This window comes from Acanthopagrus latus, chromosome 17 (assembly GCF_904848185.1).
Source record: "Acanthopagrus latus isolate v.2019 chromosome 17, fAcaLat1.1, whole genome shotgun sequence".
Classification (NCBI taxonomy): domain Eukaryota; kingdom Metazoa; phylum Chordata; class Actinopteri; order Spariformes; family Sparidae; genus Acanthopagrus; species Acanthopagrus latus.
The window spans coordinates 24,801,853-24,827,036 of NC_051055.1; the positions used below are offsets into that span (position 1 = coordinate 24,801,853).

General features: G+C 40.1%; 1 protein-coding gene across 1 annotated transcript; it reads right to left on the reverse strand.

The window, feature by feature from the left end:
• Positions 1-236: 236 nt before the first annotated feature.
• LOC119005721 (sialoadhesin-like) lies at positions 237-24,529 on the reverse strand. The gene is made up of 21 exons (XM_037073590.1): positions 24,455-24,529; positions 23,829-24,179; positions 23,361-23,669; positions 22,833-23,096; positions 21,768-22,031; positions 21,093-21,356; positions 20,028-20,291; positions 19,353-19,616; positions 18,288-18,551; positions 9,965-10,228; positions 8,999-9,262; positions 8,324-8,587; positions 7,259-7,522; positions 6,584-6,847; positions 5,981-6,172; positions 4,943-5,206; positions 4,268-4,531; positions 3,612-3,926; positions 2,751-2,829; positions 2,040-2,118; positions 237-1,963 (listed from the first exon to the last, which is right to left on the reverse strand). The coding sequence occupies exons 1-21, from the start codon at positions 24,498-24,500 to the stop codon at positions 1,769-1,771; spliced, it is 4,998 nt and encodes a 1,665-aa protein (XP_036929485.1). The 5' UTR covers positions 24,501-24,529; the 3' UTR covers positions 237-1,768.
• Positions 24,530-25,184: the final 655 nt, after the last annotated feature.

A 25,184-nucleotide genomic window follows, 5' to 3' on the forward strand; every position in this document is an offset into this window, starting at 1 on the left:
GAATGTGTGAATATAGAAGGAGACATAGTCAGTTCTGCTGTTCACAATATTTCATTTCCATTAAGAAAACTGAGAGAAAAACGTCTGTCTCCTCATTCAAAACATGTTTTACTCCTTCAGACCAGCAGAGTTTCAAGACCAACAAAAGTGAAAACCTCACCACATCAAACATTAACATGTATTGGAATCAAGAACACTACAACATTACAAAATGTTACATTCTTTTATTTGTTCATGAAAAATACATTTTATTATTATTTTTTCTTTTTTACTTTTCCACATTTTAGGCCAAACTCTCACACGCTCCTGAAAGTCAGCCTCAACAATGACAGAGACTAAAGGAGAGGCTCTCTTGCCTGTTTCTAAAATCTGGTATACTAAACACTCAACAGAATGTTGTACATTACCGTGGAGGTAATTCATGTAAGGAAGAACTCCAAAATTAGTATTAATGAGGTTTCCACTTCCTTATACCTGAGACATAAACAGACTATGTGAGTTTGTTTCTCCTTCCATTGTCTAGCACACTTTGTGATAATAGGATCCTCTGCTGTAGCTTATAGGCATACTATGTACATATACAAAACATTTGAAAAAACTAAACAGATTTTCTATACTGTTGTCTGCTGACATAAACAAAACATGCTAAAATGTATGCAAAACAGAAAGGTAGCTCTCAATTTACATTTGCTAATCACTATTATAATGTGATGATATAATTGTCACACCGCAGTGAGGGATGTCCTGTCATGGTTTTTTTGTCTTGTGAATTTCATGTTTTATTTTGAAAGGTAAGTCTCCTCTCGTTTCAGGTCGTTGCCCTTCCTCTTGTGTCACCGTCTGACCTCATCCCTAATCCTTGATTGTTTCCACCTGTGCTCCCCTCCCTCAGGTGTATAAAGTCTTTGTCTTCCCTGTCTGCGTTGCCAGAGTATTTTGTTTTGTCCTGTCGAATACTATCCAGCCTTGTTCATAGTCTTGTTCCTTGCCAAGTTAAGTATTGTCAAGCTTTATTTTCAGTCTCTGTATTCCTCTGAAGATGAGTGATTTTGTGTTAATAATTTTTGGTCAGACCTTTTTGTTTCCAGCCAGATAATTTGATAGTGTTTGCTTTTTCCTCCTTTGGAGCATTTTCTTTTGATAATTTTTGTAACATAGAGTACATAATTTTGATAGCCTGTGAGCTTTTTCCTCTGAGAGTGAGTTCTTGTTTATTAAATTTTCATAGTATTAGTTTTTTGAGATCAGTATAGTTTTCCTATTTCCACCTACGGAAGTAGGTTTTTTTTTGTTCATTTCGTGTTCTTTATTGTCTTGGCTTGTCCTCTTGACCCACAATTTTTCATAGCCAATTTATTTATCATTCTGTCTGAAGAGATACGAACCTGAAAATAAAACCTGTCATTACCGTCGCCAATCTGCATCTGAGTCCTCTCTCTTTGTCAAGCCTGTCAATAATTATGCACAAAAATATGAAGTGACCCAAAAAACTGTAAAAATTCAAAAAAAACCCAAATAAACTACATTAAAGAAAAAACAAGGGAATATGAATCTAAATTTACGTTTCAAAGCAACGACAGCTACAAAAACAAAACAAAAAAACCAAGAGAGCATGACATTCTGGAAAAATAACTTGCACAACAATATAGTGACCTGTGATCTATTTGCGCAAAACACTTTTTTCCTTTTAAATCTAACCTGGGCATATTCACATTCCACTGCCTTATTCTTCAGTCTAGGCTCGAATTCATCGTATAGGTTTCCCATCTCAAGTAGAGTAAATCCCATCACTGCCCTCCTCCTTCTTCTTCTCTGAGCCTTCAGCAGCTCCCTCTGCAGTGTTTGGCCCAGCACCGGGCAAGTTGGCACTGTTTGGCTCGAAGTTGGCTGCAAGATCGGCGACACCTCCCTGTCTCGCCTCGTCGGCGTTGCTATAAATGGCTTCTTCTTCTGCATTGGGTTCCTACAGTTAAAGAGAACGTTAGCGGTGCAGGTGATCTGCTAATAAGGTTTCAGTGCCTAAAGGAGAAAACTCGTACCTCATCTGCCTCTCCACTTGTGAGAACTTGGCTCATAGCAACTGTGCTCTTATGAACGACCTGGTGAGTCCTCTGAGCCCTGAAGAATACAGAAGAGGATTAAATGGTCCAATTTAACCTACAAGGGTATGTTTGATTCATATGTGTCAACAGGATGAAACTACTGACTATAAAAAAAGTCAACAAGGAAGTCCACCTAATCATGTTGTTGAAATAATATCAAAAATGATGGACGTGTTATACGTGAATATTGTCCAATGAAACATGTTGACTGACTGAATGAATGTTAGCCAAAGATAACACATCAGTTTGGCAGTGTGTGAATCTACTTAACACAAAGTTATATTCTGTGTATTATTGATTGTAATTTGTAAAAATAATGTTTATTTATATAATATTGTTTGTTATGTCATATCCCATGTTTCCCATGTGTTATTATTAATTATATGTTCATGTAAACTTTACTGTTGCTGCTCTAGAAACAATATCTAATTATATTTACAGTAAGAATCAGCACTAATCCCACTCTGATAAGAAAGAAATCTCATGACAGTACAATGCCTCTTTCTCTTAAAGATCTGAATGTATTTAAAGTCACCATACGTGTATTTGCATCCCTGGCATTGTGTCAGTATTTGCACTCACAGACATTAAATTAAAAAAAAGGGAAAGTGTCCAAGTAACATTTTTTGTCTCAAGGTGTTACCCTACCTGATGACCAACAGCAGACCACATATTACTAGAAATAGCGCCACAATTATGGTGATGTACACTAGCAACAACACGAAGTCTGAAACATACAGGAGACAATGCAAGATTAAGTATAAAGACGTCACTCAGACAGGAGACAATTCTTCTGGTAAACGTTTGAACATAGTACTATATAAGGAAGTCAGCCTGAAGAGTGGTACTTCAGGTAAAATCACACACACAAAAAGGTGTTTTATCGCTACTTACTTATAAATACCTGTTTTATTCATTTATAATGTAGTTGAATTAATTCACATATCAATCAATGGTCATTCTTATCAAATTTCATCTTAGTCATTTTAAAATTGATGTGCTAAATCTGCACATTCGAGAGGTTAGCAGGAAATGGGCTGTTTTAACACCTCAAACAATCAGCAGATATTTACACACATTTACATAACTGCTGTTTGGCAAACCCCTTAACCCAACCTTGACATAACCCTAATCTTAACCACTGACTTACAAATCACCCTCTTCCCAGTTTGTTCTCCCTGAAAGCACACACAGGTTGTAAACAAACGACAGTCTCTCTCTCTCTCTCTCTCTCTCTCTCTCTCTCTCTCTCTCTCTCTCTCTCTCTCTCTCAGTCCATTTATACTACCTGTATGTTGTTTCAGTGTGTGCCCCTCTCGTAGCTACTAGCTCTCTATGTTCCCCAATCACATACCTGCTTGTGTATAAAACTAAGGAAATACTTCAGTGTGCATGTAGTGATTAGCTGAATAAATTAATGAATAAGTTGAATTTGTGCAAATAAAGGAAGAATTTAAAGAAACTGTCAGATAACAAAGTACATACAAAATCAATAAACTTAAAACTGACCTTGATGTTTTGCAGATATTTGAGGCTCAAGGTTGTTGACACAAAATCTCTGAGTAGCTGATCCCAGGGAGTTGGAGCTGTGGCAGAGCAAAGTGGAAAGTTCCCTCTGTTGTGGTTGACTCACAGTGATGATGCTCCTCAGACCTGAGACGTTTAGAGGCTCACTGCTGATTGCAAACCTGTCAGAGTGATTGACAGGTAACCCATCCAAATACCACTGTAGAGCAGGAGGAGGATTTCCCACAGTCTCACAGGAACAGTTGAGCTGGTCTGCAGTTTGAATGCAGCCATATGAGGACAGGATCTGTGGAGCAACTGTGATGAACACAGAGAAGACAGACATGAGTCAGCTAAAGTCATTTTTGATCTTTTTTCCCCCTTTTTTTTTAGGTGCAGTACAAGTGACAAATGTGAGCACATGATACAAGATGAGACAAAGGAACTGATAACAAAGAAACACAAAAACAAACAAAAAAAATTATAATAATACATGATAAGAATAAATGCAGTGCCATTAATGAAGTTTATCACTTAGAAACTGGTCAAAGGATCAACAGGGAATTGGTTTAACTTTGTAACCAGGAGTCAGTGGACAAAGGGAGAAAGATCCAGGTGGAAGTTCACATCAAACACCAAAGACCACTTGTGATACTTACAGTGAACATCTATTTGACTGATGTTGGATCGTCCAGCTCCTAGAACATTTTCAGCCTTGCAGAAAAAAGGACCACTGACTTTAGAAGCTTTAATGTTTAAAACATGTCCAGCTCCAATAAAAGTCTCCTGGCCTCCGTCAGCTCTGTACCAGGTGTAGTTCTTCACTGCAGGGTTGGCAGAACTACTGCATGTCAGAGTCACATCAGTGTCTTCTGGTACTGGACCAGAGGGACTGACTGACACTGTGGTGTGTTTGGGTGAGTCTGAAGAATAAGTAATGACACAACAATATTAATGATATGTTTTACATTGTCATTTGTAAGTTCTTATATCTGTGATCCCTGTATATTGAAAGGCTCCCTCATGATGATGGTTTTCTGCTGGCTGATATTGTCCTGTGTGCTTATATCACGTGCACACACCTTTTTTTGATGTGCACTAGTTTTGAGTCTAATTAAACTCAATAATCTATTGGGGTGGAATGTAAAAAATCTTTCTTTTCATTACAACATTGGTTGCTACTGTTGGACATTATGAAATCAAAATATCACAATCTTATTATGTAAATAAACCAATCAAGGACAAGATAGTATAATATGTGGATCAGTGCTCGAAATACAGTCAGACCTATCAGGGTGTATGGAAAATATACAGGTATGAAGTTTGATACATACACTGAACATCTATTTGACTGATGTTGGATCGTCCAGCTCCTAGAACATTTTCAGCCTTGCAGAAAAAAGGACCACTGACTTTAGAAGCTTTAATGTTTAAAACATGTCCAGCTCCAATAAAAGTCTCCTGGCCTCCGTCAGCTCTGTACCAGGTGTAGTTCTTCACTGCAGGGTTGGCAGAACTACTGCATGTCAGAGTCACATCAGTGTCTTCTGGTACTGGACCAGAGGGACTGACTGACACTGTGGTGTGTTTGGGCGAGTCTGAAGAATAAGTAATGACACAACAATATTAATGATATGTTTTACATTGTCATTTTTTAAGTTCCTATATCTGTGATCCCTGTATATTGAAAGGCTCCCTCATGATGATGGTTTTCTGCTGGCTGATATTGTCCTGTGTGCTTATATGACGTGCACACACCTTTTTTTGATCTGCACTAGTCATGTCATGTCATTGTCCGAACCGCTCATCCCTTTCCATGGGGTTGCGGGGTGTTGCTGCTGGAGCCAATCCCAGGCTTGTCTCAGGGCGAGGGCAGGGTACTCACTGGATAAGTCGCCAGCTTATCGCGGGGCCCTCACTAGTGAGCAACATGGGGTTCAGTATCTCGCTCAAGGACACTTCGACATGCAGCTCAGCACTGCCCGGAGCTGGGATTTGAACCAGTGACCTTCCGATCACTAGTCGACCTGCTCTACCCGCTGAGCTACAGCCGCCCTATGTGCACTAGTTTTGAGTCTAATTAAACTCAATAATCTATTGAGGTGGAATGTAAAAAATCTTTCTTTTCATTACAACATTGGTTGCTACTGTTGGACATTATAAAACCAAAATATCACAATCTTATTATGTAAATAAACCAATCAAGGACAAGATAGTATGATATGTGGATCAGTGCTCGAAATACAGTCAGATCTATCAGGGTGTATGGAAAATATACAGGTATGAAGTTTGATACATACACTGAACATCTATTTGACTGATGTTGGATCGTCCATCTCCTAGAACATTTTCAGCCTTGCAGAAAAAAGGACCACTGACTTTAGAAGCTTTCATGTTTAAAACATGTCCAGCTCCAATAAAAGTCTCCTGGCCTCCGTCAGCTCTGTACCAGGTGTAGTTCTTCACTGCAGGGTTGGCAGAACTACTGCATGTCAGAGTCACATCAGTGTCTTCTGGTACTGGACCAGAGGGACTGACTGACACTGTGGTGTGTTTGGGTGAGTCTGAAGAATAAGTAATGACACAACAATATTAATGATATGTTTTACATTATCATTTGTAAGTTCTTATATCTGTGATCCCTGTATATTGAAAGGCTACCTCATGATGATGGTTTTCTGCTGGCTGATATTGTCCTGTGTGCTTATATCACGTGCACACACCTTTTTTTGATGTGCACTAGTTTTGAGTCTAATTAAACTCAATAATCTATTGAGGTGGAATGTAAAAAATCTTTCTTTTCATTACAACATTGGTTGCTGCTGTCGGACATTATAAAACCAAAATATCACATTCTTATTATGTAAATAAACCAATCAAGGACAAGATAGTATAATATGTGGATCAGTGCTCAAAATACAGTCAGATCTATCAGGATGTATGGAAAATGTACAGGTATGAAGTTTGATACATACACTGAACATCTATTTGACTGATGTTGGATCGTCCATCTCCTAGAACATTTTCAGCCTTGCAGAAAAAAGGACCACTGACTTTAGAAGCTTTAATGTTTAAAACATGTCCAGCTCCAATAAAAGTCTCCTGGCCTCCGTCAGCTCTGTACCAGGTGTAGTTCTTCACTGCAGGGTTGGCAGAACTACTGCATGTCAGAGTCACATCAGTGTCTTCTGGTACTGGACCAGAGGGACTGACTGACACTGTGGTGTGTTTGGGTGAGTCTGAAGAATAAGTAATGACACAACAATATTAATGATATGTTTTACATTATCATTTGTAAGTTCTTATATCTGTGATCCCTGTATATTGAAAGGCTCCCTCATGATGATGGTTTTCTGCTGGCTGATATTGTCCTGTGTGCTTATATCACGTGCACACACCTTTTTTTGATGTGCACTAGTTTTGAGTCTAATTAAACTCAATAATCTATTGAGGTGGAATGTAAAAAATCTTTCTTTTCATTACAACATTGGTTGCTGCTGTCGGACATCATAAAACCAAAATATCACATTCTTATTATGTAAATAAACCAATGAAGGACAAGATAGTATAATATGTGGATCAGTGCTCAAAATACAGTCAGATCTATCAGGATGTATGGAAAATGTACAGGTATGAAGTTTGATACATACACTGAACATCTATTTGACTGATGTTGGATCGTCCATCTCCTAGAACATTTTCAGCCTTGCAGAAAAAAGGACCACTGACTTTAGAAGCTTTAATGTTTAAAACATGTCCAGCTCCAATAAAAGTCTCCTGGCCTCCGTCAGCTCTGTACCAGGTGTAGTTCTTCACTGCAGGGTTGGCAGAACTACTGCATGTCAGAGTCACATCAGTGTCTTCTGGTACTGGACCAGAGGGACTGACTGATACTGTGGTGTGTTTGGGTGAGTCTGAAGAAAGAAATTTTTAAATTAGGAAAAGAGAAAATTGTTATGGAAATGAATGGGACAATGTAAAAAATATGTTTATCCTGGACAAAATAATAAAATCATCTGATAGTTTACCATACACTGTATGCTCTTAAAATGGCACTAAAATATACTGGAATCACTTTACCTTACATTTGTTTTAGAAACAACACTTTATATTTAATCTCAGTTAGGACACAGATCTTTAGTTTGGAACCCATAACATGTTGACACATGATATTGATTCATTTTTTGTGTAGGAGACACAATGGACAAGCCGAGCATTCAGCCATGGTTGACATGCATATGATGCTGTCATGACTGTTGTGACTGAACATTAGTGAGCTAGACAGCTTTTTTTAAACCCCTCTTGAGCTTGTTCAGGAAGGTCCTGATTCACTATTGTTGGGATAACAGAAATTCACCACAGACAAACTATTGTCATGTTTTTTCTTTTTAATCAAGACTTACAATAACATCTTATATCACCCCATACCTATTTATGTGTCTAACTTTATATTTCAATTATTAAAATAAGGGCAGATTATGTCACATTTACTTTTGAAGTTGTAATGTCACAATAACATAACTTTGTAACTGGTGACTGTGGATGGCAAATACTTGCATAAATACAAGGTGGTAACTAATATTTGCTTTTGGTCACTACTTCTTGATAGGTTAAGTAGGGAAGCCACCATTACATAATTGTGTCATTATTTGTAACTGCAAACAGTGAGATCCATCAGGGTATAAAGACATATCATTTTGAAATTTGATACATACACTGAACTTCTATTTGTTTGGTGTCGGATCGTTCAGCTCCAAGATCGTTTTCAGCCTTGCAGAAAAAAGAAGCGCTGACTTCAGAAGCTGTGATGTCTAAAACATTTCCAGTCCCCATGAAAACCTCCTGACCTCCGTCAGCTCTGTACCAGGTGTAGCTCCTTACTGCAGGGTTGGCAGTACTGCTGCATGTCAGAGTCACTCTGCTGTTCTCTGGTACTGGACCAGAGGGACTGACTGACACTGCGGTGTGTTTGGGTGAGTCTGAAGAATAAGTAATGACACAACAATATTAATGATATGTTTTACATTGTCATTTGTAAGTTCTTATATCTGTGATCCCTGTATATTGAAAGGCTCCCTCATGATGATGGTTTTCTGCTGGCTGATATTGTCCTGTGTGCTTATATCACGTGCACACACCTTTTTTTGATGTGCACTAGTTTTGAGTCTAATTAAACTCAATAATCTATTGAGGTGGAATGTAAAAAATCTTTCTTTTCATTACAACATTGGTTGCTACTGTTGGACATTATGAAATCAAAATATCACAATCTTATTATGTAAATAAACCAATCAAGGACAAGATAGTATAATATGTGGATCAGTGCTCGAAATACAGTCAGACCTATCAGGGTGTATGGAAAATATACAGGTATGAAGTTTGATACATACACTGAACATCTATTTGACTGATGTTGGATCGTCCAGCTCCTAGAACATTTTCAGCCTTGCAGAAAAAAGGACCACTGACTTTAGAAGCTTTAATGTTTAAAACATGTCCAGCTCCAATAAAAGTCTCCTGGCCTCCGTCAGCTCTGTACCAGGTGTAGTTCTTCACTGCAGGGTTGGCAGAACTACTGCATGTCAGAGTCACATCAGTGTCTTCTGGTACTGGACCAGAGGGACTGACTGACACTGTGGTGTGTTTGGGTGAGTCTGAAGAATAAGTAATGACACAACAATATTAATGATATGTTTTACATTGTCATTTTTTAAGTTCCTATATCTGTGATCCCTGTATATTGAAAGGCTCCCTCATGATGATGGTTTTCTGCTGGCTGATATTGTCCTGTGTGCTTATATGACGTGCACACACCTTTTTTTGATGTGCACTAGTCATGTCATGTCATTGTCCGAACCGCTCATCCCTTTCCATGGGGTTGCGGGGTGTTGCTGCTGGAGCCAATCCCAGGCTTGTCTCAGGGCGAGGGCAGGGTACTCACTGGATAAGTCGCCAGCTTATCGCGGGGCCCTCACTAGTGAGCAACATGGGGTTCAGTATCTCGCTCAAGGACACTTCGACATGCAGCTCAGCACTGCCCGGAGCTGGGATTTGAACCAGTGACCTTCCGATCACTAGTCGACCTGCTCTACCCGCTGAGCTACAGCCGCCCTATGTGCACTAGTTTTGAGTCTAATTAAAGTCAATAATCTATTGAGGTGGAATGTAAAAAATCTTTCTTTTCATTACAACATTGGTTGCTACTGTTGGACATTATGAAATCAAAATATCACAATCTTATTATGTAAATAAACCAATCAAGGACAAGATAGTATAATATGTGGATCAGTGCTCGAAATACAGTCAGACCTATCAGGGTGTATGGAAAATATACAGGTATGAAGTTTGATACATACACTGAACATCTATTTGACTGATGTTGGATCGTCCATCTCCTAGAACATTTTCAGCCTTGCAGAAAAAAGGACCACTGACTTTAGAAGCTTTAATGTTTAAAACATGTCCAGCTCCAATAAAAGTCTCCTGGCCTCCGTCAGCTCTGTACCAGGTGTAGTTCTTCACTGCAGGGTTGGCAGAACTACTGCATGTCAGAGTCACATCAGTGTCTTCTGGTACTGGACCAGAGGGACTGACTGACACTGTGGTGTGTTTGGGTGAGTCTGAAGAAAGAAATTTTTAAATTAGGAAAAGAGAAAATTGTTATGGAAATGTCACAATAACATAACTTTGTAACTGGTGACTGCGGATGGCAAATACTTGCATAAGTACAAGGTGGTAACTAATATTTGTTTTTGGTCACTACTTCTTGATAGGTTAACTATGAAAGCCACCATTACATAATTGTGTCATTATTTGTAATTGCAAACAGTGAGTGTGAGTGCAGGTGACTCACTAGCCGTGAACCTCGAAGTTCTTTCAGACGCGATACACAACAGAAATAAAAAGTCTTGAATCCGAATCTTGAGTTTGATGTCTTTCTTTACTAAAACTTAAAATCATACAAAACAAGAGAATGAATCCTAACTTCTAAATAAATATCTCTGGTGCAGCGGTCAAAAGACTGTGGTGCTCCTAAGGCTCGCGGCTTCTGTTCTGGCATGTTCTTCCGTCCTGACGTTTTTATATCAAAACATTAGCCAATCAAAATGCACCACAGCACTAGTATCTAGGTAAAACTCAATATTTCTAAATAAAATTCCTATTAACTAAATATGCATACAATAATTCTTATATTCTTACGTTATTTATATTCTGCAAAAGTTAAGTATTAATTCTAAATATGAAATTTAAAATATATAAACATACATTTCCCATCAAAACATAAAAATGGCTCTAACATATCCCGGCCCCTAATTGACTAGGCCTTAGCATATCAATTACTTAAACTTAAAACTTAAACTCAGAGCCATTACCATTATTCTACAGCATTTCTTACATAACTAACTTGTCATTAAATTTCTTATCTCTTTTCAGGTATCAGGTAAGTATAGTCTACACAGGTAAGTCTTTCTCTTCTTTCTTCATTCTTCACCCTGCAATAAACAAAGTTTAGTTATTGGTCTTTGGATGGTGCTGGTCTTCGTCCGAACTTCAGCACTTCGGACTACACCTCTGGAGTCTGGAATGACCTTGATGATTCTGCCCATCATCCAGCAATTCCTGGCCAGGGATGGCTCAGCTACAAGGACGACATCTCCAACCTTGAAGCTTCTCTTCAATTCAAGCCATTTTTGCCGCTCTTGCAGAAGTGGCAGATACTCCTGGGTCCACCTTCTCCAGAATAAATCCGTCATATACTGGATTTGTCTCCAGCGCCGCCGCGCGTAGACATCATCTTTAACAAACACACCAGGTGGCATGCTGGGCTGCGTCTTCAACAGGAGTAGATGATTTGGGGTCAACGGTTCGAGGTCGTTGGGGTCATCCGTGTTGGTGGTAATAGGTCTCCCATTGATGATGCTCTCAACTTTGCATAGGAAAGTCTGTAGTCCTTCATCGTCTAGCGATTGTTGTCTCACAACAGAACACAGCACTTTTCTCACGGTGCGGATTTGACGTTCCCAAATGCCGCCATGATGGGATGCAGCAGGCGGATTGAACAGCCACTGCACACTCTTCTGCATCATAGCTTCATTGATGCGAGACTGGTCAAGCTCTTTCAACGCTTGTCTTAGCTCTCTCTCTGCGCCGACCAGATTTGTGCCGTTGTCAGAACGGATAATTGACACCTGGCCTCGTCTGGCTTGGAATCGACGTAGAGCGTTAATACACGAGTCCGTGTCAAGGGAGTATGCAACTTCTAGATGTACTGCTCTGACTGTCAGGCATGTGAACAGTACTCCGTAGCGTTTGACTTTGGCTCGTCCTCTTTTGATCTCGAAAGGACCAAAATAATCCATGCCTGTGTTGGTAAAAGGCGGTTTGTCAGGTAACAGACGGTCTCGTGGCAAGTCTGCCATTTTCTGTTCCCCTGCTTTTGCATGCAGTTTTGTGCAGAGATTGCAATCTGAGATCACTGTTCTTACTGCTGCATTGGCTCTAGGTATCCAATACCTTTGTCTCAATCTTGAAAGGACATGATTTCTGCCGCCGTGTCCGGTTTCTAGGTGTACTTGGTAGAGTACGAGGTGGGCTACTCTGTGTTGTTTAGACAGAAGGACAGGATGCTTGGCCTCCTCAGGCATCGCTGATCTGTTTAGATGGCCCCTTACTCTCAAAACTCCATCTTGCAGATATGGATCCAATTTGAAAATTGGGCTGGTTCTTTTCACATTTGAGTTCCTTTGCTGCAGAACTTTCATTTCTTCGGCATAGGTCTGTCTCTGACTGTATTTGATCAGCTCTGTTTCTGCTCTGTACAACTCCTTAACAGTGAGCATTTTCTTTTCCAGGTTCTTCTTACAGGTGCTCATTTGTTCTTCAACCAGGTGTTTGCGTTTCTCTGTGTCGTGTTCAGATTCTTTCACAGCTTTCTCTGATTCTTTTCTTTTCTCACTCAGGTACTGCAGTATCTCACGTAGGCGCAGAACCAAAGCGGTTGCCTTCTTCAGTCTGTACCAGCTGGAGTAATGCTCCACAAGTTGGTTCAGTGGATCGGCATTGACTGCTGGGTTTGTGCACAATACAGCAGCTGATGTCTTTACCTCTTCATCACTTTCTGACAGGTAAGTAGACTGTTCAGGTTGCTCTGGCCAGTTGTCTGGGTTGCTCAGGAAACTAGGCCCTTGAAACCAGCTGTCGCTTGCCATGAAGTTCTCGATCTTTACGCCTCTTGAAGCTTGATCAGCTGGGTTCTGAGAGGTGTTGACATACTTCCATTGAGCTCTTGTGGTGGCTTCTCTAATGAAAGAGACACGATTAGCCACAAACGTCTTGAAACGAAGAGCGTCATTTTTAATGTACCTTAGTACGGTTGTACTATCTGTCCAGAAGATGGAATCTGTCAAGGGAACTTGAAGTTCGTCTTTCAACATCCGGTCAACCTTGACTGAGACCATTGCAGCTGTCAACTCCATCCTTGGAATCGTAACCTGCTTGAGCGGAGCGACTCGGGACTTTCCCATCAAGAAGCAAACGTGTTTCTCTTCACACCCATTCGTCAGCAGGAGGTATGACACAACTCCGTATCCATCTTGACTTGCGTCTGAGAAATGGTGGACTTGTGCGACCTTAGTGGGTCCGAATGAGCTGGACTTGAAACATCTGCTCACACTGAGGTCTGACAGCTTGTCAAGGTCTGCTAGCCACTTTTTCCATGTGCGTTGTGGCTTCTCTGGGATTTCCTCATCCCAGCCTCTTTTCTCTTTGCAGAGGTTTCTCAGAATGAGCTTGACAGGCAAGAGTAGTGGCGCCAAAAAACCCATCGGGTCATACACCGAACTCACAACCGAAAGGATGCCTCGTCTGGTGCATGGCTTGTCAGGCAGCTGAATTTTGAATTTGAAGCTATCAGAACTTGTGCACCACTGCACTCCTAAAGCTCGTTCTACTGGTAGTTCATCCTGCTGCAAGTCCAGGTCTTTAACTTCAGCTGCTCTTTCGTCACCAGGGATAGAGCACAACAAGGCCCTACTGTTGCTTACCCATTTGGTCAAATGGAACCCGCCTCTGGCACACAACTCTGTCAGCTCCTTCACAAGATTCACAGCTTCCTCTTCAGTGGCAACTGACTTCAAACAGTCGTCCACATAGAAGTTGTTAAGGACTGTCTGTGTGGCTTCTGGTGAAGTAGTTGCAGCTGCATCTTGTGCCGTTCTCCTGAGCGCGTATGAAGCGCAACTGGGGGATGATGTGGCTCCGAACAGGTGCACACACATTCTGTATTCTTCCACTGGTTCGTTAAGATTGCCGCCTGGCCACCAAAGGAAGCGTAACAGGTCTGCGTCTTCATCTGGAACCCGCACCTGGTAGAACATGGATTCAATGTCCGCCATCAGCGCGACAGGCTCCTGCCTGAACCTCAGTAGCACTCCGACAAGAGTGTTCGTAAGGTCCGGCCCTTGTAGTAGTCTGTCGTTCAGTGACACTCCTTGGTATGTTGCCGCGCAGTCGAACACAACCCTCAACTTTTTCTTTTTTGGGTGGTACACCCCGTGGTGAGGGATAAACCACACGCGTCCATCGCTGCTGCTCAGCTGCTCATCTGGAACTCTGTTGGCGTAGCCTTTCTCCAAGATGTTGTTCATGAAGCTACTGTACTCCAGAAAGAAATCTGAATTTCTCTTGAACTTTCACCTCAAGGAGTTGAGCCGTTGCTCAGCTATACCACGGTTGCATGGCATCTTCACTGACTCGTCCTTCAGTGGTAGTTTGATGGTGTAATGGCCATCGGTCAGATGAGCTGATGTTTCCACAGTGTGCATAAAGTGCTTGTCATGTTGTGATGGCTCTTGCTTGTCTTCACACCGACGCTCTGGGAAGTCAGCATCATAGTGCCTCGTCAACATGTCCTCTATGCTCTGAACAGAGATTCGATTGACTAAGAAACTCTGTCTCTCAGCATCATCAGATTCTTTGTCTTGGCATCTACTGAGGGGTCCATTGACTACCCAACCTAGAGCAGTCTTCACGGCGTATGGTCCGTCGTTTCGGCTGTTAATTATTTCCCATGGCTCCATAGCCTTGTGGGCGTTGGCACCGATGAGAAGGCCGATCTCTGCCTCCACGTTTGGAAGATGGACTCGGTTCAGGTAAGACCACTTTTCCAAATCTTTCTGCTGTGGTATGTTGGTTTTCTTTGCAGGTATGTCTGGGTGTGTATACACATTGGGCAGCTTGATGTAGTCTTGTCCATCTAGGCCACATACCTCCAGATCGCTTAGAACATAGCTGCTCACTTTCTGTTCCTGTGACATAGTGTGAAGAATGTACTCAGTTTTTCTTCCTCGGATGTTCAACCTCTTCGCCAAGTCCTCAGTACAGAAAGTCGCGGTGCTTCCTTGATCCAGGAACGCATACGTCTTGAGTACCCTTGAGCCCTTGTGTCTTATCTGCACAGGTACGATGGGAAGAATACACTCATTGTTCCCGGCCCCAGTTTGTTCACCTCTTCCACATCCTGCAGAGACGAGAGCATTCGTTACTTCAGCTGTGCTCGGTGAGCTGTCTTCTGCACTGTTCTGTTCTGGTGTGGGATCTTCCTTTACAATGTGCAGGATACTTGGATGCTTAAAGGAACAATCGGGGCATGCACTCTTCTTGTTACAGTCCTTAGACATGTGGCCTACTGTAAGACAGCTAAAACAAAGCCCTAGCGATTTCAAAAAGTCAATTCTCTCATTGAGAGGCTTCTCTTTGATCTTATTGCACACATTTAGTGCATGGTTCTTCTTGCAGAACAAACAAGGACTTTGGAAGGCATTAGCTGACTTAGCCGTTTTCTTCTCTGGTTGGCTCTTAGTGGCACTCTTCTCAGTAGCAGTCACCTTGACAGCAAAGCTGCTTCGTCTTGACTCGCTTTTCCCAAAGTTGGACTTCTTCTTTGTGTCTGCCTGTTTACCTGGGGTGCCATCCAGGATATCACCAAACAGAGGATCATTGACGACTTTGGCTTGGTGATACACAAAATCCACCAAGTCAGGGAATCTGGCTCGTTTCTTTGTTTTCTCCTGAACGTCATAGGCATAACTCCTCCATCTCTCTTTTAGCTTATATGGAAGCTTGGATAAGATGCTCTTCATATTGGTAGGATTGTTCATCTCGTCCATGTAGTCCACGTCACTCACTGTGTTACTACATCCAATCAGGAACAAGGCAAAGGTTTTCAAGCCTTTCCTGTCATCTGGTTTTATTTGTGGCCAATCCATAGCTTTTTTGATATAAGCATTGGCTATTGTGAGCTCGTCACCATAATGACGGTCGAGTAATTTTCTGGCTTCTCTGTACGCCTTGTCTGGTCTCATGTGCTCACAACTGCGAATGAGTTCAAGTGGTTCCCCACTTGCAAACTGTTCAAGGTAGTACAAGCGATCGTGCTGGCTGTCTGTCTTGCTCTCGATAGCATGTTCAAAGGCTCGTATGAAAGACCTGTATGTTAGAGGATCTGTGAGGAAGCTGAGTCAAACTCTGTTGCTTAATGAGCATTTCAGTCACTTGATTTTGACGCTGTAGTACGCTATACAGGTCATCAGCAGAATCTGAATTCTGAGTGTTGTTAGTCATTTGCCTATGCGAGGACTGTCCTCTCTGTGAAGTCATGACTGGCGCAGCTGATTTAGACTTGACATCCCGCAACGGCTTTGCATCTCCCATGTGTTCGTAATCATAGCTAGTTAACTTTTCTTTGCTTTCAGTTGCATACCTAGCTTCTTTAGGCCTTGTTACTCGGTTCGGTAAATCATCCATAAATTTCTGAGTATCTTCATATTCCTCATAAATTTTTAATTTTGCTTGTGAAGCAGCAATATCAGTATCAATTTGCAACTGCTCCCTTCTTGCTCTTAAGCGTGCTTCTTCTTCCCTCAAGCGCACTTCTTCTTGTCTCAAGCGTGCTTCTTCTTGCTCAAGCTCCTTTTTCTTTTCAATGGCTGCTGCCTTTGCTAGCAGCGCTTCATGTTCTGCTTTAACTTTTAGATGCACTGAGCTGGTGTTAGATCTGGTAGATCGGTGAGAGGCATGACTCTTAACTGACTGAGCAAGAGAAATACTATCCTGTGGTTTAACATCATCCTCTTCCTCATGGGAATCAAGTTTAACACTTTCAATCCAATCATTTATTTCGTTTATGAATGCCTTTATTTCTTCACATCTATTTTGAAATGTTTCCTGATCAGTTTCCTGTTCATCTTCACTCAAAATCTCACATAATTCTTCATTAAGACGTTTGTACTCTCCAAAACATCTTTCTAATTTAGGCATATTCTCCCATTTTAATGTTTCAACATTGCCTTCATCTTGTTTCAATGTCTCAATATCATTTCGTTGCTTTGTTAGTTGTGCCAACTTTCCCCTTCTCTCATCTTTTAGTCTCCTGATTTTATCCTCTACTGCCCTTTCCGTGGGCTTTGGTGCCCTCTTCTGGTCACTATATGCATCTGCGCTTGTTTCAGCCATTTCGGTTTCAATAATGAATCTTCATACATTAACTGTGACAATTTTCGAAATTCCTCACAGCTTCTAAACTCTTCCAATGAATTCACAAACACTTGTGAAAAGAGTGGTGGTTTGGTGGCTGGTTTCTGTTGGTTCTGTATTTTCTTACTGAGCCAGCAGCATCCAGCTTCAGGTGTCCTCCACTGTTTGGCACGGTAGCTTACTCCGCTTCGGCAACACTCGTGGCTTGGGCCAGTCTTTTGACTTGAATGTGAGTGCAGGTGACTCACTAGCCGTGAACCTCGAAGTTCTTTCAGACGCGATACACAACAGAAATAAAAAGTCTTGAATCCGAATCTTGAGTTTGATGTCTTTCTTTACTAAAACTTAAAATCATACAAAACAAGAGAATGAATCCTAACTTCTAAATAAATATCTCTGGTGCAGCGGTCAAAAGACTGTGGTGCTCCTAAGGCTCGCGGCTTCTGTTCTGGCATGTTCTTCCGTCCTGACGTTTTTATATCAAAACATTAGCCAATCAAAATGCACCACAGCACTAGTATCTAGGTAAAACTCAATATTTCTAAATAAAATTCCTATTAACTAAATATGCATACAATAATTCTTATATTCTTACGTTATTTATATTCTGCAAAAGTTAAGTATTAATTCTAAATATGAAATTTAAAATATATAAACATACGTTTCGGGGCTGCACAGTGGCCCAGTGGCTAGCACTGCTGCCTCACAGCTAGAAGATCGCCGGTTCGCGTCCCGGTTGGGACGCCTGGGATCTTTCTGTGTGGAGTTTGTATGTTCTCCCTGTGCAAGCGTGGGTTTTCACCGGGTACTCTGGCTTCCTCCCACAGTCCAAAAACATACTGAGGTTAATTGATTCTAATTCTAAAATTGTCCGTAGGTGTGAATGAGAGTGTGGTTGTTCGTCTCTATGTGTAGCCCTGCGATAGACTGGCGACCTGTCCAGGGTGTCCCCTGCCTTCGCCCTAAGTCAGCTGGGATAGGCTCCAGCCCCCCCGCGACCCTGCAGAGGATTAAGCGGCGTACATATAATGTGTACAGATGATGGATGGATGGAAACATACGTTTCCCATCAAAACATAAAAATGGCTCTAACAGTGAGATCCATCAGGGTATATCGGACATATCATTTTGAAATTTGATACATACATTGAACTTCTACTTGTCTGGTGTTGGATCGTTCAGCTCCAAGATCGTTTTCAGCCTTGCAGAAAAAAGGACCACTGACTTTAGAAGCTTTAATGTTTAAAACATGTCCAGCTCCAATAAAAGTCTCCTGGCCTCCGTCAGCTCTGTACCAGGTGTAGTTCTTCACTGCAGGGTTGGCAGAACTACTGCATGTCAGAGTCACATCAGTGTCTTCTGGTACTGGACCAGAGGGACTGACTGACACTGTGGTGTGTTTGGGTGAGTCTGAAGAAAGAAATTATTAAATTAGGAAAAGAGAAAATTGTTGTCAAAATGAATGGGACAATGTAAAAAATATGTTTATCCTGGACAAAATAATAAAATTATCTGATAGTTTACCATACACTGTATGCTCTTAAAATGCTACTAAAATATACTGGAATCATTTTACCTTACATTTGTTTTAGAAACAACACTTTATATTTAATCTCAGTTAGGACACAGATCTTTAGTTTGGAACCCATAACATGTTGACACATGATATTGATTCATTTTTTGTGTAGGAGACACAATGGACAAGCCGAGCATTCAGCCATGGTTGACATGCATATGATGCTGTCATGACTGTTGTGACTGAACATTAGTGAGCTAGACAGCTTTTTTTAAACCCCTCTTGAGCTTGTTCAGGAATGTCCTGATTCACTATTGTTGGGATAACAGAAATTCACCACAGACAAACTATTGTCATGTTTTTTCTTTTTAATCAAGACTTACAATAACATCTTATATCACCCCATACCTATTTATGTGTCTAACTTTATATTTTAATTATTAAAATAAGGGCAGATTATGTCACATTTACTTTTGAAGTTGTAATGTCACAATAACATAACTTTGTAACTGGTGACTGTGGATGGCAAATACTTGCATAAGTACAAGGTGGTAACTAATATTTGCTTTTGGTCACTACTTCTTGATAGGTTAACTATGAAAGCCACCATGACATAATTGTGTCATTATTTGTAACTGCAAACAGTGAGATCCATCGGGGTATAAAGACATATCATTTTGAAATTTGATACATACATTGAACTTCTATTTGTCTGGTGTCGGATCGTTCAGCTCCAAGATCGTTTTCTGCCTTGCAGAAAAAAGAAGCGCTGACTTCAGAAGCTGTGATGTCTAAAACATTTCCAGTCCCCATGAAAACCTCCTGGCCTCCGTCAGCTCTGTACCAGGTGTAGTTCTTCACTGCAGGGTTGGCAGAACTACTGCATGTCAGAGTCACATCAGTGTCTTCTGGTACTGGACCAGAGGGACTGACTGACACTGTGGTGTGTTTGGGTGAGTCTGAAGAATAAGTAATGACACAACAATATTAATGATATGTTTTACATTATCATTTCTAAGTTCTTATATCTGTGATCCCTGTATATTGAAAGGCTCCCTCATGATGATGGTTTTCTGCTGGCTGATATTGTCCTGTGTGCTTATATCACGTGCACACGCCTTTTTTTGATGTGCACTAGTTTTGAGTCTAATTAAAGTCAATAATCTATTGAGGTGGAATGTAAAAAATCTTTCTTTTCATTACAACATTGGTTGCTACTGTTGGACATTATAAAACCAAAATATCACAATCTTATTATGTAAATAAACCAATCAAGGACAAGATAGTATAATATGTGGATCAGTGCTCGAAATACAGTCAGACCTATCAGGGTGTATGGAAAATATACAGGTATGAAGTTTGATACATACACTGAACATCTATTTGACTGATGTTGGATCGTCCAGCTCCTAGAACATTTTCAGCCTTGCAGAAAAAAGGACCACTGACTTTAGAAGCTTTAATGTTTAAAACATGTCCAGCTCCAATAAAAGTCTCCGGGCCTCCGTCAGCTCTGTACCAGGTGTAGTTCTTCACTGCAGGGTTGGCAGAACTACTGCATGTCAGAGTCACATCAGTGTCTTCTGGTACTGGACCAGAGGGACTGACTGACACTGTGGTGTGTTTGGGTGAGTCTGAAGAAAGAAATTATTAAATTAGGAAAAGAGAAAATTGTTGTCAAAATGAATGGGACAGTGTAAAAAATATGTTTATCCTGGACAAAATAATAAAATTATCTGATAGTTTACCATACACTGTATGCTCTTAAAATGCTACTAAAATATACTGGAATCATTTTACCTTACATTTGTTTTAGAAACAACACTTTATATTTAATCTCAGTTAGGACACAGATCTTTAGTTTGGAACCCATAACATGTTGACACATGATATTGATTCATTTTTTGTGTAGGAGACACAATGGACAAGCCGAGCATTCAGCCATGGTTGACATGCATATGATGCTGTCATGACTGTTGTGACTGAACATTAGTGAGCTAGACAGCTTTTTTTAAACCCCTCTTGAGCTTGTTCAGGAATGTCCTGATTCACTATTGTTGGGATAACAGAAATTCACCACAGACAAACTATTGTCATGTTTTTTCTTTTTAATCAAGACTTACAATAACATCTTATATCACCCCATACCTATTTATGTGTCTAACTTTATATTTTAATTATTAAAATAAGGGCAGATTATGTCACATTTACTTTTGAAGTTGTAATGTCACAATAACATAACTTTGTAACTGGTGACTGTGGATGGCAAATACTTGCATAAGTACAAGGTGGTAACTAATATTTGCTTTTGGTCACTACTTCTTGATAGGTTAACTATGAAAGCCACCATGACATAATTGTGTCATTATTTGTAACTGCAAACAGTGAGATCCATCGGGGTATAAAGACATATCATTTTGAAATTTGATACATACATTGAACTTCTATTTGTCTGGTGTCGGATCGTTCAGCTCCAAGATCGTTTTCTGCCTTGCAGAAAAAAGAAGCGCTGACTTCAGAAGCTGTGATGTCTAAAACATTTCCAGTCCCCATGAAAACCTCCTGGCCTCCGTCAGCTCTGTACCAGGTGTAGTTCTTCACTGCAGGGTTGGCAGAACTACTGCATGTCAGAGTCACATCAGTGTCTTCTGGTACTGGACCAGAGGGACTGACTGACACTGTGGTGTGTTTGGGTGAGTCTGAAGAATAAGTAATGACACAACAATATTAATGATATGTTTTACATTATCATTTCTAAGTTCCTATATCTGTGATCCCTGTATATTGAAAGGCTCCCTCATAATGATGGTTTTCTGCTGGCTGATATTGTCCTGTGTGCTTATATCACGTGCACACACCTTTTTTTGATGTGCACTAGTTTTGAGTCTAATTAAAGTCAATAATCTATTGAGGTGGAATGTAAAAAATCTTTCTTTTCATTACAACATTGGTTGCTACTGTTGGACATTATAAAACCAAAATATCACAATCTTATTATGTAAATAAACCAATCAAGGACAAGATAGTATAATATGTGGATCAGTGCTCGAAATACAGTCAGACCTATCAGGGTGTATGGAAAATATACAGGTATGAAGTTTGATACATACACTGAACATCTATTTGACTGATGTTGGATCGTCCAGCTCCTAGAACATTTTCAGCCTTGCAGAAAAAAGGACCACTGACTTTAGAAGCTTTAATGTTTAAAACATGTCCAGCTCCAATAAAAGTCTCCTGGCCTCCGTCAGCTCTGTACCAGGTGTAGTTCTTCACTGCAGGGTTGGCAGAACTACTGCATGTCAGAGTCACATCAGTGTCTTCTGGTACTGGACCAGAGGGACTGACTGACACTGTGGTGTGTTTGGGTGAGTCTGAAGAAAGAAATTATTAAATTAGGAAAAGAGAAAATTGTTGTCAAAATGAATGGGACAATGTAAAAAATATGTTTATCCTGGACAAAATAATAAAATTATCTGATAGTTTACCATACACTGTATGCTCTTAAAATGCTACTAAAATATACTGGAATCATTTTACCTTACATTTGTTTTAGAAACAACACTTTATATTTAATCTCAGTTAGGACACAGATCTTTAGTTTGGAACCCATAACATGTTGACACATGATATTGATTCATTTTTTGTGTAGGAGACACAATGGACAAGCCGAGCATTCAGCCATGGTTGACATGCATATGATGCTGTCATGACTGTTGTGACTGAACATTAGTGAGCTAGACAGCTTTTTTTAAACCCCTCTTGAGCTTGTTCAGGAATGTCCTGATTCACTATTGTTGGGATAACAGAAATTCACCACAGACAAACTATTGTCATGTTTTTTCTTTTTAATCAAGACTTACAATAACATCTTATATCATCCCATACCTATTTATGTGTCTAACTTTATATTTTAATTATTAAAATAAGGGCAGATTATGTCACATTTAGTTTTGAAGTTGTGATGTCACAATAACATAACTTTGTAACTGGTGACTGTGGATGGCAAATACTTGCATAAGTACAAGGTGGTAACTAATATTTGCTTTTAGTCACTACTTCTTGATAGGTTAACTATGAAAGCCACCATGACATAATTGTGTCATTATTTGTAACTGCAAACAATGAGATCCATCAGGGTATAAAGACATATCATTTTGAAATTTGATACATACACTGAACTTCTATTTGTTTGGTGTCGGATCGTTCAGCTCCAAGATCGTTTTCAGCCTTGCAGAAAAAAGAAGCGCTGACTTCAGAAGCTGTGATGTCTAAAACATTTCCAGTCCCCATGAAAACCTCCTGACCTCCGTCAGCTCTGTACCAGGTGTAGCTCCTTACTGCAGGGTTGGCAGTACTGCTGCATGTCAGAGTCACTCTGCTGTTCTCTGGTACTGGACCAGAGGGACTGACTGACACTGTGGTGTTTTTGGGTGAGTCTGAAAAATTTCCAATGTTATAAAAGTGAAAAAAAGCAGCAAATCCTTATGGTTCAAAAACAGTGACCAGTAAAGTTTTGTCTTAAAATACTTACAAGTGATTATTGACTTATCAAAATTGTTGCTACTTATTTTACTGTTGACCAACTTAAATATTATTGTAATAATTGTTTCAGCCCTGATTCAGACAAAGTCATGAAAACTAAAAGACAAGAAATTAGTTTATAATTATGATGAATTTCATCAGAAGATAAATTAACTCACATGAAACATCAGCTGTCAAACTGGTGCTAACTGACTGAGAGCTGCCATCTTGTTTGTTGTAGACTGCAGTACAGGAGATTATCTTTCCATGATGAAGGTTAGAAGCAGTGAAGTTCAGAACAGAGGTCTGGACTTTAGTTCTGTCCTGATTCTCCTGCAGTGACTCCTGAATGTGACCCAGGCTGGAGGTCCATGTCAGAGCTGGAGGATGAGACAGACAGGGAGCTGGAGCAGAGCACTTCAAACTCACTGAGGTTCCCTCCTCCACCTTCAGTGTGGACGGAGTCAGAGTCGGTGTGGGTGGATCATCTGGTGGGAAAAAACATTTGAACCAATCAATAAATAAACAGTAATCATTACTCTCCGTCTTTGATTTATTTACAACATACAATAAAAGCAAAAAAAAGTCAAAGTAGTTCTACAAGGAGCTGTTGACTGAAGGGTAATAAAATGGACTGTAAAACCTACCTGTGACTGAAATGTGCAACTTCTGGTCATGAAAATTATATCTGAACTGATCACAATGCACTCTCAATAAATATTCTTTGCTGTGCTCAGGTCTCATGTTGTTCAGGGTTGTGCTGCAGTCTCTTCTTGTCAAGTCTCCTTTCAGTTCTCCTTGTATTGCACTTGATTGTGGATTACTGCTGTTAAACACAACAGAATGTACATCAGATTTCCACAGTGCTCTACATGTTCCATTAATACTTGAGATATACCGGTCCTCTACATCAAAGGAGCAGGGGATGGTCACACAGGATCCACTCAGGACTTTTATAGTCTGTGGTATAATGGTCTTGAACTGTCCACACAGGGCAGCTGAAACACAAGACACACATCTTTGAATATGTAGTAGCGAAACCTGCTTTACAGTAAGAGAAGAACATTTTACCATTTGGTTGCTTTTCTAACGTCTCAGCACTAAACCTTTAATCATCAGAGAAATGCAGCAGAAGACTTCTTTAGTTCACTCCATCCTTTATTTGCTGCAGCATGTATTACAGATCATTTACTTTGGGCTGAATTTCTGATTAACGTGACATATTTATAGTTTTTATAATCGTCGATCCAAATGTGAATGAACTTGAACTCACTTTGCAGCAGACAGCCGATGAGAAGGACAGTCAGAGCTGCAGCCATCTCTGTGTGTCAGGAGAGGCAGAAACTCTGGAGAACACACATGGAACAATTCACATCGTTAGTACATTTCATCTTTCATCAACTCAGAGTTTTAGAGTTGGATTTGTAGGTGACTGTTGAACACAACATGGTTGATGGTGCAGATTGAGAAATGTTTTTTCTTTTGTTTCTTTTTTTTTTTTTTTATGAATGTCAATGTAGAAAAGGCTCCAAAGAAGACTGTAGAGGATTTTGAGAAGCTGAAATTCATCTGAATCACAAGACAGTTAAATGATTCTAGGTATTTAACACACTTCTTTATCAGTCACAGGGGAAAATGGGAGCGTATCACTGTTTTTAAATCACTTCCTTTAAAAACGTTGAACAATTAAATGAATCATTACTCTTTTTTTATGTTACAAATTTGCAAGACTTTTATGATGTTTTATTGAGTCAATTTTGCTTAATAAAGAGTAACCGACTCTTTCATTGTTTCTTCTCACTGTGAGGAATTTGCAGAAACAAATAATTGTCTGACACTTTGACACTGAAATGGAACACAGGCAGCAAAACTCTATGTTGCAGCCAAAAGTAATAAACATATTGCATATTTTATTTATGTATTTAGTATGTTTTTACAATCCAATCCACTTTATTTACATAGCACGATTTTAACAAACACAAGGTTTACAAAGTGCTGCACAA

What these genes read in the sequence shown, in the direction of transcription:
- LOC119005721 (XM_037073590.1), bottom strand. Translation starts at nt 24,500, where the DNA reads ATGGCTGCAGCTCTGACTGTCCTTCTCATCGGCTGTCTGCTGCAAA. An exon ending in TTTGACAGCTGATGTTTCAT is followed by an intron (nt 23,097 to 23,360) that starts GTGAGTTAATTT and finishes GAAATTTTTCAG; the next exon opens with ACTCACCCAAAAACACCACA. An exon ending in CAGTCAAATAGATGTTCAGT is followed by an intron (nt 21,357 to 21,767) that starts GTATGTATCAAA and finishes CTTATTCTTCAG; the next exon opens with ACTCACCCAAACACACCACA.